This window comes from Pleuronectes platessa, chromosome 14 (genome assembly GCF_947347685.1).
Source record: "Pleuronectes platessa chromosome 14, fPlePla1.1, whole genome shotgun sequence".
In the NCBI taxonomy this organism is placed as follows: Eukaryota; Metazoa; Chordata; class Actinopteri; order Pleuronectiformes; family Pleuronectidae; genus Pleuronectes; species Pleuronectes platessa.
In genome coordinates this window covers 6761778-6775869 of record NC_070639.1, presented here as the reverse complement: position 1 = coordinate 6775869, position 14092 = coordinate 6761778, and the positions used below count along the sequence as shown (strand labels likewise).

The 14092-nt window shown below is 42.2% G+C and overlaps 1 protein-coding gene across 2 annotated transcripts; it reads right to left on the bottom strand.

The window, feature by feature from the left end:
• Positions 1-95: 95 nt before the first annotated feature.
• si:ch211-269e2.1 (cohesin subunit SA-2) lies at positions 96-13144 on the bottom strand. Of its 2 annotated transcripts, none has more exons than XM_053439053.1 (32): positions 12998-13144; positions 11667-11775; positions 11476-11563; positions 10996-11160; positions 10636-10732; positions 10468-10544; positions 10307-10378; positions 9947-10151; positions 9683-9834; positions 9511-9584; positions 9264-9387; positions 9034-9132; positions 8662-8741; positions 8460-8567; positions 8248-8368; positions 8016-8133; positions 7475-7578; positions 7258-7350; positions 7070-7156; positions 6767-6970; positions 6550-6626; positions 6382-6457; positions 6194-6274; positions 5618-5710; positions 5353-5527; positions 3073-3209; positions 2566-2667; positions 2322-2473; positions 2109-2237; positions 1839-2029; positions 1689-1764; positions 96-1588 (listed from the first exon to the last, which is right to left on the bottom strand). In XM_053439053.1, the coding sequence occupies exons 2-32, from the start codon at positions 11714-11716 to the stop codon at positions 1453-1455; spliced, it is 3543 nt and encodes a 1180-aa protein (XP_053295028.1). In that variant the 5' UTR covers positions 11717-11775; positions 12998-13144; the 3' UTR covers positions 96-1452. The 2 variants fall into 2 exon arrangements, with proteins under 2 accessions (XP_053295028.1, XP_053295029.1); XM_053439054.1 differs by having other exon boundaries at positions 6770-6970.
• Between the last annotated feature and the right edge of the window lie 948 nt (positions 13145-14092).

The window sequence follows — 14092 nt, the reverse complement described above, 5'->3', positions numbered from 1 at the left end:
TACATTTCCAGAAGATTCTGTCCCCAGACAGTATCTGCTGCTGCTGGAGACAAGTTCAATGATGGAAGGGGAAAAGAAAACCTTTACAAAATGTCTCACTTTGTAAAATGTTTTTTATTTATTTTACTTTACAATACATAGGTAGTTTTAAGGGAACTTAAACCCAGCATTTCCTATAAGGAGCAATAATAAAGTGACATGTAGTAGAGGCATAATTCTTAACCAACCCCAGATAATAAACAAAGACCAATCATGGACCTGAGTTTGATCCAAATCAACAAATAAATCACTTGGTGTCACCAGTAACTTTCAAATACAATCGACATGTGAAGCGATAAATGAAAATCTGTACACACAGATAAAAGTTGCAGCTCAAGTCCAACTGCAAAATTTTAAATTCTGCTTGTACTTGGCATTATTTATTGTTGAGAGTAAACCTGGTGTTTTCCTGTTTATAATTTTCAATAAATACCATAAATATAAAAAGACTCAAAACTTTCCCACTTCCCTCCTAACAGACCCAAACACATTTACACCCGCGGGATTCGGTTAACATGGACCTCAACCTTCATCCTTATATTGCACATTTTGGAAAATATATGTATATTTAATATTTCTATTTTTGATTCATATTTTTATTCTCACTATAATCTCCCCTTGTGCTGCTCCTTCTTAATGATGCTGTGTCACTTGGGAATTTCCTCTACGGAGGATCAATAAAGGTTCATCTTATCTTATAATACATGATTTTGAATAGGGCAACTTGTTCTCTTTAACAGCTGAGCACTTAAATGCTTAACAAATGTTACTTGAACATGATTCAATTATCCAGGGCCTACTTTCAGGGTCGGGTTATTGCACATTCGGAGTTCTAAAGAGTGTTTATCACAGGACGACAGTGGGATCTCCCATGTTTGTTGCAGTTCGGGAACATTGACTATCGATGTGTTTTCAATACCTTCTAGACGACAATACAACACAATGGCAAAGATATAAAAGCTCTAAAGATCATTTTTGGGCTACACAGACAACAGTCATTTGAATTGGCTATCAGGAGATAGAGGGTTGTCCACAAACCAGAGAGCAGTGGTTCAATCCCCAGCTTCTCCAGTCTGCATTCTGAAGTTGGACAAATAATGAGCCCCTAATTCCCCCTGAAGCGCTGCGTGAATGTGCAAATGAGACTTTTACTGGGAAGCTTTTTGTGTGGTCCATAAGACTAGAAAAGCTCCTTATAAATAGAGTCCATTTACCTATTCATTGGTCTGTTTTGGGGCTTTGAAGACAGAACATTAATCCTTAAAGCTGGTCTCCTCTTAAAAATCATAATGTACGAAACGCTAAGGAACTTTGGATGCTGGTAGGTCTGGACGTCTGAACACAGAACACAAAAAATAAACTAAAGTCACTCGCCGATGTTCCTCAACACCGATATCCTCCACCTCCTCGAATTCAGAGCTCGATCTCCACAGTGTCGTCCTCCCCCTCGTTGCTCGAGCTGAGGACGGACCCCTCTGGGTTCAGACCTCGTGCAGCAGGTTCCAGTGGAATAGAAAATTGATCCACGTCAATTGTTTTCTCCTGATGACTGAGGAGTTGACCATCGTTAATATGGGTGAGATGATGAGTGGGGATTTTATTTTTGTTCAAATATAAATCAGAAAGTGTGAAATCATCGTCGGCCTCACCTTGGACTGAATGTAGATCTGTGACCTTTGCACACTTTGGAGTCGACAGGGATGAACAGGCAGGGAGACTTACTTCCTGAGAAACAAAAAGATGCACATGTGAAGTAGCTCGTAAATAACATGATCTCTCTGTTCTGTGTGGTGCGGTACCTTCTAGTTTCTGTTTGGAGAAGGGAGAGCGATTGGGCGGGCAGGGCTTCCTGTCGGAGCTGACACCGGACACAGCATCCTCCCCTTCAGCCGCAGTCAGCAGGGAAGCCCGATAGTAGACGAGCGGCTGCCAGCACTCGTCTCTGAGGTTTATGAAAAGCTCCGCTGTGTGTTTCTGCAGGTACATGAACCTGCACAGACACAAACAGTCATCAGAAAACGCCAGGTTTATGAGATTTAAAAAGCACTGTTTGGAGGTGCGGCACTTACACCGTCTTCTTGTCTGGTTTGAGCAGCTTGCTGGAGAACTCGCTGAGGATGGTCAGGTACGAGAGGAGCGGTGGCGTCGGTGTCTCCGGGGTCTGGTTAAACTCTTGGAACACAAACTCGATCCCCGTCCTGAATTAATTAACACAAAGACAAAGACGGTGAGGCACAAAAACCTGCAAGTACTGACTCCAGATCCTGAGAACCTGCGCTCACCTGTGCATCATGACGACGCACTCTCGAAACTTGACGGGGTCCCCGAAGGTGAGGGCGAAGCGCCTGGCCAGCTCCTTGATGCTGGTGAAGGTCTGGACTCCGGCCTGAGCCCTGCCACCGCTCGCCTGCTCCTTTTTAAGTCGCGCAAACAGCTGAGGAGCGCAGAAGAAAACCCACATCAGCATCTTTCTGCTTGTGAGTGGTTCACAATCGTTATTTTTGGATGCATATGAAGTAACCTTACCTGTTGCAAACAGAGGACTAGTGTGCGAGAACTCTCTATCTTATCCGTCTGTCTGGCCCTGTACATGGTCTCCTTGATGATGTCTCCAAAGTCGTTATAATACTGAGGGAAATAAGAGTTAAGTTATTGGGCATGTAAGCATCAAAGAAAAAAAACACATTTGTGTAATCCATAAAAGCAACAAATTGTTAGAGCAAATATTTATAGTTTCACAGGCAGTTGGACTACATGTCCCCAAAACAAGAAACACTCTGGCACATAACCCTGTTCAAACACATCCTAGAAAACTTCTTTCTGGTGTGTTTAACCACAACATAGATGCACGGTGCACAATGGAACAATATAAGGACACTTGGGCCTGTGTTCAGTAAGTTCATTGGCTGTTTGTGTCCATGAGACAAACTTAAGAGGGGCTGAGGGTCAGATTTTTTCACCTTTGGACCGAGTCACAGCGTTTGTTTCCCCTTGTTTAGTACCTTTCCCCAAACTGTTGAACTATCCCTTTACCTTTGTGTAATACATGAAGACCTCAGCGGCCGTGCTCATCTCCAGCACCCCGTGCACTATCAGTTTGCAGAAGGCCGCCAGCAGATTTCTCCGTCTGTGAAGGTCCTCCAGCCTCTCCACCTCAGAGCCTTCGCTGACTGACGGAGCCAGACGGGAGGGGAAGCGTGCGGTCGGATGTGAAGTGGTGGAGAGCGGGGGGGGAGGGAGTAAGAGGAGTGATTAATCATGAGAAATCATATAACAGAAAGGAAAAGAACAAAGCGCGAGAGGGAAAGAGTGTTTCAGTTTGTTTCGGGACAATGGCTTTAGCAGGTGGAAATCAAAGATAACATAAGAGCAGAGTTATGGTTGTGACACCATGTGGCTTCAATCTTTCGCAGGGCTCATAAAACAGACGCGGAGGTGAGCCAGAGTTAATGGAATTTTCTCACGGAAAAAAGATTGCCCTGATTTTATGATTTAACTCAGTGCCCTTGCCCTTCGAGTGATCTCTGATCCAGCAACTAATCGAAAACACTGTCTATACAACAAAACTGTTACCAGGCAAATCCAATAAAACAACGACTTTTTATTACATGTTCAAAAACCAATAATCCTGAATTGTATTCGGTTGAACATTTAAGAAATTCCCGCCAGGACATTTATTGACTTCTGCGGACTCTCCCGTATTTGGATGCAATATGTTTCTGGAAGTAGAAGCCTTCATGAAAGCTAATAAAGAAATGTGTTTTTTTCGTTACAGTGGAGCCGTGAATGAATTCCTGGGTTTACCTGCAGGACTTCCCAAAGAGAACACCCCGTATGTATTTCCAACATGTCAATCTTGTTTTCCTCATTTGAGATCACACAGAGGCATACTGTCCTCATCAATTTACAAGCTGCATCACTTTGCATAACAAAGTCGAACATCCTTTCATACAAATTAGTCGGCCCTGTTTCAGTCTGAAGGTATTAACAGGTTTTCCTTTGTAATTGAGGGTCAATTGTCAGGTCAGGTTGCAAATCAGGGCCCATTTGCAGTCGGCAGGCGGCTCTGCAGTGAGTCACTCCGCCAAACGCGTGGCCGTGCATTTAATATCTGCATGTTGTTACCGCGCTCTGAACCGAGGCTCAGCAGGCGGACACTCGGGCAGAGTGAGAGTGCCATCTACTGGGCATGTACAGCACCTCGTTTTCTCCTGGGTGTCCTCAGACTCTGCCTGAACACAAGTTTGTCAAACACACAAATATGAAGCAGAAACCTTTATCTGAAAAGTTTACAGAGAAAATAAAACCTATTCTCAGTTTTGTAGAAGTCCTGAAACTTTCATCTTTAAAATGCATAACATATTAAGCTAGAAGGCACACAGTCGAGCCAAGGCCCCAAATCCAACCACAATTCAATTCACTCGAACTGTCTTTGTATTTGGATCTGCACTCAATTCCACATAGATCAAAGTCCACCTGATTCTTTTCATCAGGATCCATGAATTGTTCTCTGGAAAATTTGTGAAAGTGATGATAAGTGCCCTATCTGGCAATTAATTTGTTTAAGTTACATTGTGAAAAAGTTGCATTTATATATTGGTTCTATATTCTATATTTTCCACCTAGTTTTCTTGACACTTAACTTATAATTTTCTAAAGTTCATAATTTGTTTTGAAGAATAGTTCATAAACACACGTCAGTGTCCACCAGAGCTTCCACAAGTGTGCTACATCTTGTTTTACAGGTCTGATCTCATCAGTTTGAAAGACCAACATTTAGAATTTCAACCCACATGCAGCATTAATGTTAATGTAATTATTGTTTACTGATTATCAAGCCTATATATAATGAATAATAGTTCAAAGTCATAAAATAGAAAAATTAAGAATTTAGAATAATGGATATTTGTATGAGTCTATGCACTATTTTTAATTTGTCTAGAACTAAAATAAACAAATGTATTTTAAAGTCCTTCAAAACTGTAGAAACTTAAATTTTTGCAATTTTCTTTATTAGTATAACCACATTTCTATCTTGGTAATATCTTAATTTAAAGTTTGAAACAAAACATTTTCAGGTGGAAAATACAGAACCTGTAAAATAACGTGTTACTGCTGCATCGACTCCTTCTCAGGCATTGAAACAAAAACAAATCCAGGATCTTTCACATTTGTACAAGCTACTGAATGAACCAAACTATTTGTGACTAAATGATTTTCATGTGCTGATTTATTATGAGCACAGAGATGGATGTGAAAACATCTGTCTACTGTCAAACTCCCGCAGACTGAAGGTGAAGGAAACATTCTCACCTCTGCTCTGACTGTCGCAGTCTGAGCCAACAAAGACGTGCAAGCATACAAAGGTCGACAGCGCCCTCTGCAGTTTGGGACTGGGCGTGTGGAGCAGCGGACCGAAGGAGGTGGGATCCCACACATGGGTCTGGTAGGAATGAGCCACCAGGACGTCACACACACCCAGGAAAGCCTAAAGACAGAGAAATGACAGAACGATTGGAAAATGCTCAAATAAAAGAGTAAACGGTGCCGAAACCGACACCTGACGGCTGCTGCCCACCTGATGTCTGACGCTGTGGTCGGAGTGAGAGAGACAGTGATGACTCCGCTCACAGAAGAGACGCAGCTGGAGCCTCTGAGCCACGGCCTTCTCCTTAAATACACACACACACACACACACACACACACACACATAGTATTGGGACACATATTGTGTTGGTGTTCAAGTTTTCAAAAAGGGAATTGAAGAGCATGGGCCTCTCTAGAAATGCAATCACACTCATATAAAAAATTTCGTCAAAATGTCGAAAAACAAACGTGGAGGAGGGGGACGCATTCGTGTTAACTGAAAGTACTGGTAACTGACAAATGCACCAGTATGAATGGTTATACCAACATTCCCAGGATAGGACACGCAGCTGTCAGTCGCTGCTGTTGCTGGATTTGATGGATCACACGAGTTGACTTATGACTTATCCGTATTCTTAGAAATAACCCTAAACCCATATATTTTAGATAGATATATTGTATATAATGGATTTTCATTTATGGAAAAAAAACATCAGCATCTTATATCTTTACATTTCACATTTACACTAACTACGGTTATGAGCTTATCAGATCAGTGGTAACTCACTCTGGATGTCAGAGTTCCACTGCTCCCATTGAGGGACCAGATCATGAAGAAACACAGACACTGCAGAACCTCCAGCAGAACCTTCAGACACCAGGGAAGAGAAAGACAATAAAGAAAATATAAAAGAAGAGGATGAATAGATAAACCCGGGGAGGTTCAAATCATCGTCCAGGGGGCAGTGACGGTACCTCGGGTGGAGCTCCTCCCGCTGACAGGAGAGGAGAGAGCAGCTGGAACAGACTCCACCGAGAGAGGTCGTGACAGCTACAGCAACACAGAGAGAAGCAGATACACATGCTCATTACTCTCAGACCAGGATCAGGACATCAGAGGCTCACACTTCATTCAGATCTTACTTCTGGAAAGCTCTGAGTTTCCTCAGCGTGGATAAAATGTCCCCGGTTTTCTCCTCATCCGCAGAGAAGCAGTCGCCCTGTCACAGATAAACAGGAAGTAGTGAGTTGGTTTCTTGACACAGGCTCAATGTTCATCATCTGTGATCTTAGATGTACGAAATAACACAAAAGATGGATTTTCCCACTTAAATCCTGTTTGAAGGATTTTGAGGCCTACCACCTGCAAAGAGTCCTCCAGCAGAGCTGTCAGTTTGTCCACCCAGGTCTGAACCAGAGAGTCTCTGGCGTCCCGCGCCACGGAGCCACAGGACGTCTCCCCTCCACACAGACTCAGGTACGTGCGAGCCGCTGCCTCCACAACAGCGGGGCCCGAGTGGAAGTCCAGCACAGCTCCCAGCTCTGCCACCAAGCTGGAAAGCGCCTGAGGTGGGAGACGAGAACAGAACCAGTTGGTTCTAGAATCTGCAGACTGGGACGTTCTGAGACATTTGTCATGATTGTGTAAGTTGAATGTCCGGACCTGTGTGTTTTCAGCCTCAGGACACTCAGGGATGAAGAACTGAGGAATCCTCAACAGGGAGGCAACGACATCTGCGCCACTTGAAAACTGTCAAACCGACATCACGAAGCAGACATGACAGTGTAACGTACAGAGAGAAGAAGGTTCTCCACCGAATTAAATGTCACAACTATCTGAGGAATAAAAACCTTATTCAGTAGCTTTGGAAGAACAGTGAGGAGATGTTGGGTGAGTTTGGTGCAGTCATCGATCTGAAGCTTCTTTTCTCTGGCGTTCATTGCCTGGAATTTTAATATACCACAGTACACTTGTTGATTTTCATAGATGCCACAGTCCAAAGTAAATTTCACAAGTAAAATTGAATTCCGGATTTGATTGAAATTTGGAATATTTTCCCTCACTGACCTTCTTCGCTCCACTTCTACCGGCCAGGGCTGGTCCCTCTGAGGCCTGACGCACCGACGCCACCAGGATCTCGACGAGCAGTGCCTGTTGTGACAGTGTAAGACCTAGATACACACACAGTCAATATATGGTAAAGTAGGCTGCTAACTACACACAACATATTATTAATAAGCAATAATAACCATTTAAAAATACAAATAAAAGATGTTGAATTTAAAACAATAATAAAAGTGCTCTTAAAATCACATGGAGAGAAAACAAGGACAAAATACATTTCATTCTTTAGAACATTGTTATTCTACAAAACATCCTGTAGACGAGAATAAGGTATTTAGATGATGAGACAGTATTTAGATGTACGGCTGCTCTCACTAATCACTACATACTGCAGTGGGTTAGGTGAGGACACTAGTCATCAATGGGTTTAAAGAACTCTTGTCAGATGACCAATCGTTATCCATAATAAATAATAAAGGTATCATTGCCTGTTCCATCACTCACACAGAACCACACACATTGACACACACACACATTGTCTCACCTGGACCGTGTGAGGACGGTTCCTGCAGCAGTATGGACGTGAGTGCAGCCCAGTCCTTCAGCAGAGCTCCGCCACAGTCCCACAGGCTGTCCACCAGGTACACTACGTGTTTGTGCAGCTGCACACACACACAGATATGTCAGTTCATGTCTGGGAACATGGTCCATAAAAAAACACACAACATCATGATGTGAAAATAAACTGAAACCCTGAAAGAGCCGACAGATTTCACCTCAGACTCCTGGTGAAACTGCAGCAGAGACTTCAGTCTGGCAGATGTTTGGACTCTATGCGCCTCCTCCTCATTTATTTCGTCCTGGGAATCAGACGTATGAGCTCCAGAGCTGAGAAGCCTGAGAGGAACCAACAATATCCGGTTAAACATGAATTAACTGTTTTTTGAATGTTTTGTTTTGTTTAATTTTCTTCTCAGGTTCAACTCACCTCAAGTAGAGCAGCTCCCCTGCGGCGGCGGCTAGAGGTCGCTGTGAGGAGTAAACCAACTGGAGCAGCTGCTTGTAGTCGTCTGGACTCAGCACATCATCACATGTTCTGCGAAAGTATTGTAAGTTAAGCAAATAGCGGGAAAACGTGTAGGATGGATAGAAAATAAAGGATAAGAACAACAAACATGTTGGTGACTGACCTGGAGATGAGAAGCAGCAGCTTCATGGTCTGTACGGACACTTCATTGTCCTTGTCCAGCGTCATGGAGATCAACCGCTCCTAAAACACAAACAGTAAACGCCACACATATTTATGTTGCTTGTAGTGTGAAAAACTCCATCTCTGGAGCTCTTTAGACTTAGTGGCCTACTTTGTTCTTAATTTAGTTTTTACAGTCGGTTTATGATTCAGTATTCACAGATTTCATAGAACTCATTTCCAGCAGAAAACTCAGATAGTTAAGAAACTGGTAGAATTCCATAAATTGACTGAATAGAGGCAGATGTTTTAATGTTTTACTCCCCCCTAGTGGCTATGGTCCATCGATGCAGCTTTAAGCCAGTTGGGTTACCTTGAAGCGGCTGGTGAACAGGTCAAGTTTGGGGAGAAGCAGAGGATCCTCAAACAAACGCTGCAAACCTAACACACACTTGAGACGCACATCTGGTATCTAAGAGAAAGAAAGATGATATGCACAGCAGCACCTTAGATTTATAAACACAGTGAATAGCTTGTTTTTTTACATTTCTAATCATTATATTGGACAAGATAAAAAAAAAATGTGACTTTGCTGTTATTTACTTTGTCGTACATCATCCAGCCAATGTATTTGAGGTAGGTGTCGTTCAGGAACTCAGAACTGTAGAGCTTCATCCACAAACCCAACTCCTCCACGCAGATAGAGCGAATTTCTGGAAGCACATCGCTGCCCGGAAACACACACACACACACACACACACACACACAGACACACACGCTGACTCAATTGTGACGATGATGCATATTAAACATTCAGCTACGACCAGCGTACTCAGTGAAGCTAATTTACCGATATCTCTTGAGAAAAACCCCTTTAAAGACGATGTCCATCATGCTCTCTATCTCCACCCTCTTCCCCTGCAGCTGGAGGAGCAAGAGGAAGGAAAGACGTGACACAGAGCAAAGTTTCAAATCTTCTACTCTCTCCTCACTCCAGCCGGGCACAGGGTGACATGTCTCACCTCTGCGATCTTCTTCTGTATTCTCTCCAGCTGCGGCGTCACTTTCTGGCGCGTGGTCTTTGTCTTCTGCACCTTGCACAGCTTCTGACTGTTTTCAATCCCGACACTCAGGCTCAGAGCCACGCCCACCAGAGCACTCAACAGCTTCACCGCTTATTAGAGAAAACAAGAGAGCAGATTGGTTTACTCACATACCTGTGTGTGTGTGTGTTCGTGTGCGTGTGTGTGTGTGTGTGTGTGTCTGATGTGCTCACTGATCCTCACCTGCGAGCGTACAGGTGTGTCTGAAGGCCCGTATGTACGAGTTCGACAGCTCCGTGAGCAGCGAGATCAGCGTGTTCATCAGGTAACTGTCGAACACGACGCTGTGCTGACACTGAGCCACCAGCACCGACACGAAGTCACAGAACTCGGAGTGGAACCAGCGACCGTAGGGACCTGGCTGTGTGAGGGGATACTCCACGCTGTCCTGCAGCAGAGAGGAGGGGGGGAAATAGGGAGGGAAACCACTTTGTAAGTTCGAGAAGTGAATCACTCAATAGTCTCAATTGTTTTTCTCTAACTTCCTAGCGTGAAGGATGGGGAAGAGAAAAAGTGCAGAAAAAGGAGTTGTGTTGCACTGACTGTGTCCATGGGCCACGTCACTGTGAGGATCCACGGGAAGGCCAGAAACTTTTTGTACTGCATGCTCGCCACCTGAGACGCACACAGTCACACAGTTTCAGTTCAGAGTGTCGTCACTGAGGGGCTCAAGACGTCGTTAAGGCAGATTCAAGACGTCGCACCTCGTCCAGCTCCTCCACCATCTTACTCATCACATCACTGTCCTCTTTGCTCTGACACATCTCTGCTGTGACCACACCTGATGAAGACAGAAGGGAAACAAAGACATGAATCGGTGTGTTCTGCCTGTGTGTGTTTGTGTGTGTGTGTGTGTTTGTCTGTGTGCTCACCTTTGCATCCACAGCAGTGGATGAAGAAGCTGATGAGATCGAGGAGAGACGAGTCCCTGTCCGTCACATAAGCCTGAATCCAGTCGTCTATCACCGCCTGTTTCCCACAAGAGTCACAGTGAGTTTATGTTAATGTCCTGAAAACATTATAGATAATAATCAGTTTATCCTCGCTGGTTTCATCAGGGGTTTTCAAGTATAGACACTTTCTGTTTTTATAACTGTAAACGTTGTTTGTACGCAACTGAATGAGAAGTTTCAGTGTGTAATGCTGTTACCACTGAATTCTGTTTATGCTGTCTATATTCAGAAGTATCTAGTGTATACTTCCTTATTGGTTACAGAGGAGAGTTATCCTACCCGCATGGCACTCCTGCCCATAGTGATAACCTCGAACAGGGTGACGTTCTCCACATGTCTCCGTGTACCGCGGCGGCCTCTCGCTCTGCCGACGCGGCTGCAGCCGGCTCTGGCACTTTTGCGTTTGACATTCTCTGAGCCCTTGTGAGCTCTTTTCCGTCTTCTCTGAAAATGCAACATGTGAGAAAGAAATGCAGAAAAATCTCACATGGCAGAAGCTAAATTAATATTTTCCTTTTGGGCTTTAAAGAAATTACGACTTTTTTTAAGATGTAAATCAAAAGCGTTGAAGGTTTCATTTCTAAATTTGATCCACAACGATGTAGATCGTTATAATTGCAATCATGGGATTGTGCATTGTGTGCGTGTTTTACTCAATGTGCACATCCCTCCTCTGTCAATATTACTGCTCTTCATCCGCTGCTCTTTTTACAGCAGTTAGCGAGCTGAAGAATCTGTCATCAGTACAAAAACATGTACCCCGTTCTTTTGTTGATTCTCGTTTCCCGACTCGTCCTCAGAATGATTGACAGCACCAGAGGAGTTAGCCTCATCATGCGATTTCTTACTGGGAATCGCAAAAAAAACATGAAATTAGATGACGTTAATTATAAACTAAAATTATTCAAGGGAACACAACTGTCAGTAAACAAGGTAAAGTAGATGCTCACGTCTGCTCTGAGGACCTGGACTCGGCTGCAGCTGTGGACTCGGGGATCATCTCACTCCTCAGATCTTTACACAGGACTCAGGTGTGTGTGTGTGTGTGGTTCCCTGCATCTGGAAACACATAATGATCAGTGTCTGAGGCTTATGGTTAAAAGAAACAGATTGTACGATCACAATAATAGATACTTGATCAGTATCAAGCTAAGGTTGACATAATTATGAATATCTGGCTGATAACCTGATCTCCAGTATTGTTATGTTGCTTGATCCCCAAAGTATTGATACTATTAATATTGCACCTTAATCAGAGAATCAATACCAGTGTCAATGGGATTTGTACCAAAAGAGGAAAGGAACACAACAATATCATCACATCCCTGGCACATGAACTCTTCTTAGTGCTATTCGGTGCATTTAAACTAATAATCAGTTTACAATTGTCCCTAGAATAAGACAGAGAACAGTTCAAAATCAAACAATATTTAGTTAAGACTGTAGATGCACCAATATAAAAACTTTTATTTTACACATAAAAAATACAGAAAAGATCTACATTTATACACTTTATAAAAATCAAATACATAGTATATTATCTTAATTCAAGTTCTACATGTTTGGCTGTATTAACATATTGTATTCATAATAAAGTTTATGGTTAAACTGTAAAAAAATATCAAGATTCAATTACGTATTTGTCATAATGTTTTTATTATAACATATTAAGAATCATTACCGCATACCTTTTGTTTTTAATATAAAGCCAATATATTGGTGTTGGAAATGTTTCACTTAATATCATTACAAATCCATATCAGCACGGCTCTTATTCATATTACTAACAAAGATCTTGACATTTGAGAAGCTCGAAATGACAAATATTTGATATTTTTACTCAAACATAATAACCTAATCGATTAATCATTGCATCAATCAATCATGACGTAATTCTGGCTGCTTCTCATAATAAGAGCTGTATGATAAAAAGATAATATTCTAAGATAATAATAAGACTGTTATTTGTTGAATTGGAACCAAACTAAATGTTGCGGACTAACAACCCTCCTCTGCTGAGTGACAGGCGCCTAACATGTTGTGTTACACGCCCCCGCCGCTGGGCGGAGCTGCTTGTTGCTCGAGGACACTTCGGCAGAGTAGAAGCAGGTTCTCATCTCGATTGAAGATAAAACAACACTGTGTATGGATCGAGCTCCTACTTGTTTAGCTAACACGTGATTTGACGCACAGAGAGATGTCAGCGATCATTTCCTGAACTCGTCCTCAGCTTGAATGTGATTGGCGGATGAACTCACAGCTCGCTGGGTCTCAAACTTACCTTTTTCACATGTTTTCATTCTTCTGCCACTTTCACCGGAGCTTTGTTTTCAAACCTGAACGATGTCAGAATGAAAGAATTCAACTCCCTCCATGAAAATCCTCCTCCTCAGCCCCGCAGCTCTCACAGTCAAGCTGCCGGACAGCCTACCCGCTCCTGATTGGCCGGTACGTCAGCGGGAACGTATGTGATTTGGTGTTCTGACATGTCCCTCACAGGTAAGTCCCGCCTTAGGGCTTTTCTCATTGTGCGCACCACTCACCAGGGGAAACATCTGTAGGAGACATCTCTAGGAAACATCTGTAGGAGACATATGTAGAAAACATCTGTAGGAAGCATCCCTAGGAAACAACTTTACGTGAAGAAGAAGAAGAGAAACAATAACACAAACAACGTGTTGTTTCCTCAGTAGAATATAAACAACATTTCAGACCATGAATGTGTGTTTTAATCATAGACTGTATATTATATATATATATATATATATATATATAATATATAATATATTAATTAACTTGCTGCTTTCACTCAGGTGAAACTACTCTGATATCTTACTCAACTTTATTTGTGGAGTAAATAAACCAAAGGTGAACAAAGTGATGTACAATAAAATCATAAAGACAAGTACTGCTATAAAATACAATACAATAAAATGAAAAGATACACATATACTTTTACTAGTTCAAGTGTAAGATAAAATAAAATAAAGGGCATATACCTTTACTTATGACAAGTCAATTTATAACATATTTAGTTATAGAGCACAAGAATAAAAGAAAAGAAAGTAGAAGAAAAAACGTTATGAAGATTTGCTCACTTTGGGTTCTCAATAGTTGTGATTCACACTATTTTCATTATTTAACAAACCAAACAATTTCTTTTCCCAGACATCACTCGAGGTGACAGAGACCAAATAATTATTAATCATTTGATTCGGATTCCATCTTTCAGCTGAGAAAATTGAAAACATGGAGTTGGTTAAAGCTTCTCAAATGTGATTATATGCTGCTGATCTTTTTCGTATCTGATCAAATGGAATCTTTGTGTTGAATATTATAGTTGAATTAACAGGAAATCAGAATTCATCCTATATAC